Here is a 6,977-nt window from a genome sequence, read left to right on the forward strand (position 1 = left end):
TAAGCACTAATAATGTGTCATATAAATTCATTGATGGATAAGCTTATGGTAAGGTTCAACATTTGACCTATTTAAAATTTACTAATGAATTTATATGATATGTCATAAGTGTTTAATATAAAATGAGCACTGATATTTATTAGATCATTCATGTGGAATTATTTTCTGAATATCAAGTCTCAACCGACTATGGCATGGAATGGTATGGTAAGAGATGAGGCGTTTTTATCAAATATCAATATCTCCTATACAAGAAACTAGAATATTATAGAAAAAAATGAAATTTCAATGAAAATAAAGAAACATATATGTTTCGAACTACTTGGTCCTCAAGAAAATTCCTTATTCCAGAGTGGGCCTTGTAGGTACCTAAGTCTCCGTTTGGCTCCCATTAATTTTCATTCCACTACATTTCATTTCTCTTTCTTCCATTTTCAACCACACAATCTCCCATAAAATAATATAACACATATATCGAAAAAAAAATCCTTCTTTTTTGACCACTTATTTTTCAAAAAAAAAAAAAAACACTATTACACCATTTTCATTACCACAAAATGGAGGCTAAACGGGGAAGTTTGGAGTCCATGCTATCTACGATGGATAATTTAGTTAAGAAATTACCACTAATCTGACACCAAAATTTAAGTTAAAGCTTACCGATCAAACTTTCTTTAAAAACACTATTCTTTTTATTGTTTATCGGACATGTTCAGACCTCAACTCAAAAAATAAAAAGATCAATAATTAAAAGTTCTAACTAAGGTCCTGTTTGAGTTGCATTCTTTAAAAAAAAAAATAGATTCTTAAATAATGATTTGACTTTATTTCAAACACATATACTTCAATAAAATAAGGAAAAATTGCAGCAACGATCCCTAACCTTTTCATTTTTTTTATAGATTTTATCCTGACCTTCATTTTATGCCAGCGGAGGTTCTTAATCTTTCATAAATATACACCCGAAGTCCATCTGAACAAAAACCATTCAAAATACCGTCAATTGACCGAAAAAATTAAAAAATAAACATCCAATAAAATCGTCGTAGTAATAGATAGTTTAAAAATTTTCCCGATCAACTAATGGTGCTTTGGACGATTTTCGTTCAGATGGACAGCAGGTACATATTTATTAAAGGTTAGGGACCTTCGCTGGCACAAAATGAAGATTAGGGTTTAGTCTACAAAAAAATGAAATGTTGGGGACCATTGCTGCAATTTTTTCATAAAATAATATTACACGTAAATCAATAAGATTTCCTCATTTTTTAAGTTCTATTTGATTCTCATTTTTATCAAAATATATTTTTCTCTATCTTCTTTTTAACCACACATTTTTCATTAAAATAATATTACACGTAAATAAAAAAATTTCTTATTTTTTTATCCACACATTATCTATCATTCTACTATTCTAAAATTTATTTTTCCATAAAAATGGATGTCAAATAAGGGTGAACGCGATTCGATTTGGGCAATTTATGCTATATTTTCAACTCAAATCATTTTATACGGTTTAAAATTTTTTCAAATCAAACCAAACCATTTTATTTTTTGAACCAAACCATAATTTGCAGTTTGGTTCGATTTTAATTTGCGATTTGTCTATCGATATTATAGTAATATATTTAATATTAGTTAACATATAAGTTTAAACGAGAACTAATAATGTTAAATATTAAATTACGTTCATATTTACCATGAAAAAATCATGAATAAATTATTTTCTAAGTTGGTTGCTAAAAGATGTTAATAGAATAAATACATATTTGTTCATTTTTATTTACTTTTTTTTGTTTGACATTCGTATCGTCATATAGCAGTTGGTAAAGGTAAAATTACATTTTGCTATTATAGTTATATTAAAGCTCATTTTGTCTTACTAGCGAGATGTTAAATTATGATTAAACGGGGATATATTCAGATGTACAAAGATTGATAGAGTTTCGGCTTATTGGAAATTGACGAATTTTATTCTCTAACTGCTTTATGAAAGTAGTAGGTAGTGGTACTAATTAGGAAACTTTAACATTTTCACACAATCAATACAATCCGTCCTTCGTTCTTTCCAAACACCAAAAAAGTTCATTAATCACCTAGGTACACAAACAGTTATTTTTCTATCCAAATCACAATTTACAAATGTATAATAAATTTAAAAACAACAAATAAAAGAAAAAACAACGAAAATTGGCTTAAATAAGAATTTGAGACTTATCTAAAGAAAAGAAAAAAGAGGCGGTTCAGGTAGAAATTAGCAGATTAACAGACAAATGGGATTGGCGATTCGTTCAGCAGTAGCAACACAAGCGTCAAATGTTCGGGAAATGGGAGTTTATGTTATAGCTTCTGAAACTTTAATTTGCTAACGTAGTTTTGTTGAATTATGATTTGGATTGTTGAAAATATATATATTTTTTTTATTTCATATGATTTTGGAATAATTTTAGTTTGGTTTATATATTTGATGAGGATATGTGTTGTGAACTTATTATATCATAGGCTAATAATGATGAAATTAATTTACATTCTATGATTATTTTAATAGGCTGTTTGTAATTTGTATTGCTAATTTAGTATTTTTTCTGTAAAGTGAAATTGTAAAATTTTTAAGTTAATAAAATTAATGTTTTAATTAAAAAAATTTAAAATAGTTCGGTTTGACTTTGTATGATTTTTGAAAATCAAAACCTAAACCAAACAATTTTGAAACGGTTTGGTTCAGTTTGAGGGGAAAAAACAGGGTCCACGTATATCCAAATCAACAGTTTCAACTCAACGGTTTTAGTTCGATTTGCGGTTTCTCAAATACACCCTAAGATTGAATTGAAAATAAAAATAATAATTAACATGAATTGGTTAATCATACAATAAGCATAACAAGTCAGTAATGTTCATAACCACTAAAATACTATGCCCTTGCTTGGTTAAAATGAAAACAAGATTTTTGGTGAATTTTGATAAAAATTGATGGAATACATGATTGAAAAATTATCATTATTGACTTTGATTTAAATATTATTTCAACTTTCTAACGAAACCAAACAAGAGTATATCACAAAGATATTTAACATATTCTCTTCTTTTCTTTTAGCATTGATCAAATCAACTAGTAACTAGTTTCAATTAATTTTTAAAAATATTGTTTTTAAATAATAACCTAAACAATTCCTACTCGCAGTGATGTCTTCTCGCTGCTAACCTTTTCTCAATATTCAATTCGTACCATTTCCTATTGTTAAATTTTTGGGTGAATTTAATACGCGGTAATTATAGTATCATTCTACTTTAATTATGTAATTAATGGATTTTGTTTTCCTAAAGGGAACACTGGCGTTCTTATTCTCATTGATTTCTTCCTGTAATTTCGAGCTCAAATACTCGAGAGAAAAGCACGACAAGATTTGGAACAAAGCCTTGCTTAGAAGGTTGCCTTTTTTTGTTTTTATTATTATTATTATTATTTTTATTTTTTTGGAATTCAGTCCCAATTCATGAGGCACTCATTTTGAGGAAAGCTGGAATATAGCGACTCAATGAATTGAAAAATCTAGAGCTTCTTCAATTCGAAGCGTTGGGTGCTAGGCGATGATTCCATTTTATATTGTTTCTTAATGATCTGTCATTTGTGTTTGTGAGACACTTTGCTTTATTGAATTTATACTTTGCATGATCCAAGATTATCTTTTACTCTTGCCACTTCACCCATCCATTTGTTAGAAAAAATTAATTAGTTGCAGTAGTGATCTGAACAATATAATGCAGAAATATAAAATTTATCGTCCGATCGAGTCTCATGACAGCACAATGTCCTAAAGTGAAATTGCCCGTCAATAATTGCTGCGACCTCCGTGAACAATCACTCCCAGGATACAACGATCGTAAACCACTTGTGCAGCAATCACGAATGATTTTTCTAGAACTCTCAATTGTACTCCAAAATAAATATAAAAACCCGAATATAAAAAATTCAGAATATGAAAAGGAGGGTTGATGCAAGATGATTTTTTTATTGTCTTTTTGTGTGTATTTTTCCAAACCGAGATATGGGTTTATATAGGCAAGACGGAAGTAACAGTCTTCACCATGTTAATGTAGAATTTTAATGACTGAGTAGTGGGTGTTTTAATGACTGTTAGTGAGTTGTTACAAAAATAAACAGTCAGAAAATACTGGCTAATTTTACCCATTAAATAATAATAAAAAATAAAAAAACATTTATTTTAGTCAAGGAAGCCCAAGACATTTTAATATCTGCGTGGGGAGTGACTCGAACCCCTGACATCCCACACAGAAGCCACATTTTCCACCACTTTAACACTTTATCTAATTTGATTATTTTTTTCACATTTTATATTTATACCATAAATATTTAACACCATTAACAAGGGTGTCAAAGTTAATGTACAACTAGCTTAATTAATGGTGGTGATTGTCCACAATGATCCAGTAGGATGGTGGTGGTACGACTTTTGGGTTGTTTTTGACATAAACGTTCTCTCATTTTATCTCAAAGGAAAACCTGATAATAAAATTGTCATTTGATGGAGAGAAGTTCATGTTACACAACTAATAATCAATAATTACAATTTTACACAACAATTTTTATGTTTTAATATTTAATATTACTGATTACAAAATGAAGTTGATTATGCTACATGTACATCAAAATTTACAAATTTATTTACCAATAGGTTGTACAACGAAATTTGATTGGATTAAAAAGTGTAATGTCATTCAATACCATTGATATTAAACATTACTCTACGTGACATCTGTATGACATTAAGGAGGTGTTTGAACCATATTATTTTGGTAATTATGCATTCTTGAATAGTGTATTGATGGAAAATGTGTGGTTAAAAAATAAGAAAAAGTTTTTAATCTGCGTATAATATTATTTTATTGAAGAATGTGAATGAAATAATATCAAATCACTGTTTAAAAATATTTTTTTTTAAAATAATGTGGCTCAAACAGGTTCTAAATTATAAGTTCACTTAAATATACAATGTTCATGATTCATTTAATTGAATTAAATTAAACATATCAAGTATGACTAACTAAATTGTTGCTTTAACATTATTGATACTATATGACATTATGTAAAATAAAAACTTTCTTACTTTCCTTTTTTTGACACCTCATCAATCCACAAAAGATTTAGTCCCTCAGGCCGATTTTGTTTTTCACACGTATCAAAAAATCTTATTTAATATTATAGAAAAATAATTGTTGCTAAAAATTTTCCTAGCATATCCTTAATTTGAAAAAAATTAAGTGAAAAAAATTAATCATAACTACATAACTTAAATAAGAATATATTAGTAAACGATAAATTAAATAAGGATAAATTAGTAAACGAACAAAATAAAATATTATTTTTTAAATAAAAAAATGACTATATAATTGAAGTAAGAAAAAAGGAAAAATCAACCTATGTATAATTGAGACGTATGGGGGTATATAAACAGAGATGCATAACAAGGAGAAGCACTCAATTTTATCAAATTTGTTATTAGGTATTCCGTATTGAAGAAAGTTTTTTGGGAGACACAAACATTTCATTTTAAATCAGTATATTTTTATCCAATTTTTTATAATCCCAAAACGTTCTCTGCTTCTGCTGCTTAAAAAGTATAAAATTAAACAAAAAAATGTGAAACCTTTACAATATTCTTTGCCTAGATTTGTGCAGGTAATGATGTTTCGGGTCTCCATGCAAAGTCATTTGACCCGAAACCCATACCCGAATTATCGAACAACCCGTCCAGGGCTACATATTCGCCATTATTGCCGCTATGGTTCTCCGTATCGACAAATCCAAGCTCGAACGAGTCAAAACTCGGGATTTCTCCATCCAGCCACGAAAACTCGCTACTGAGTTCCGACGAGTCAGACTCAAATTGGAGTAACTCATTTCTTTGCTCATTCTCCACCCCACTAGGAGATGCGGAAGATGGTGGAAGCCCAAGCTCGTCGTCAGACGCTTCCAACAAGTACCCCAGCTCGGGCTGAGACTCGCCGGAATCTGACGTCAGATCCACCACTTCCTCCACCTCTACCTCCACCTTCGGCGAAGCTGTTATTTCCTCCTCAAAGCTCTTCATGAATGAGTCCAGATCTTGACTCGATGGACAAAAATCTGTCTCTTCATCCAAACTTTCCAGTAGATCCTCCCTCAGCCTCTTCACCTCTGGGAAATCGACTTCTGATTCAATCTCCTCTGTTTCCTCTCGCAATCTCTTATTATTCAATTCTTCCATTATAAAAGATTTACCAAAACTTCAACTGAACTCTTCCGTCAGTATATAGATAAGAAATGAGACGATGCACAGATAGAAAAATGGGGAGGGAGATATATATATAGGGAGAGAAATAGGCCATAGAGGTAAAAGGGTGGGGTATGATGTGACGTCGGAGGGAATACTTGGGGCCATCCTAACACGGACGTCTCGTCTCGGCTATTGTGTTTTGCTTTCCGTTGACGTGTATGCTCATCTGCTGTTTGGCGTCTTTTTCTTTTTTCGGAATTCTCTATTCTGTCATTAACTGGATTTCAATTTCGATTTGGAATCCGCCCCATGGAGTGGGGACCACTTCGCATCTTCAACACGACCGCCTCTTTCTCTCTCTACTTTTCTGTTCCTTAGGTTGGATTTTGTTTTTATTTTTGGGAGTAAACAAATTAAACGCCACCGATGGCACCGTTGAGGGGGAAATTCTTAGGTGAATATATCAGCATTCCCATATTTTTCGAATGCTACAAATTTAAACGTAAATTAACAACTTTATACAAAATCTATTTTTACCACTATCACATTATCATAAAAGTTTCAAGTGATTGGCGCTTTCAACTATCGTCGCCTTCACCACCAACAAAATCAATATATCAAGTATTATCATCTTCAAAATTAAATCAATATTGAACTCTACAATACGATAGCTCATGTGTTACTTAATGTTACTACCACCAT

At 30.5% G+C, this 6,977-nt stretch overlaps 1 protein-coding gene across 1 annotated transcript; it reads right to left on the reverse strand.

Moving 5' to 3' along the window:
- Window positions 1-5,549: 5,549 nt before the first annotated feature.
- LOC111403200 lies at window positions 5,550-6,353 on the reverse strand. The gene has a single exon (XM_023031610.1). The coding sequence runs from the start codon at window positions 6,264-6,266 to the stop codon at window positions 5,685-5,687; it is 582 nt and encodes a 193-aa protein (XP_022887378.1). The 5' UTR covers window positions 6,267-6,353; the 3' UTR covers window positions 5,550-5,684.
- Between the last annotated feature and the right edge of the window lie 624 nt (window positions 6,354-6,977).

The sequence above is a fragment of the Olea europaea genome, chromosome 11 (genome assembly GCF_002742605.1).
Source record: "Olea europaea var. sylvestris chromosome 11, O_europaea_v1, whole genome shotgun sequence".
NCBI lineage: Eukaryota > Viridiplantae > Streptophyta > Magnoliopsida > Lamiales > Oleaceae > Olea > Olea europaea.

Coding starts and splice junctions, on each gene's coding strand:
- LOC111403200 (XM_023031610.1), bottom strand. CDS start 6,266: ATGGAAGAATTGAATAATAAGAGATTGCGAGAGGAAACAGAGGAGATT.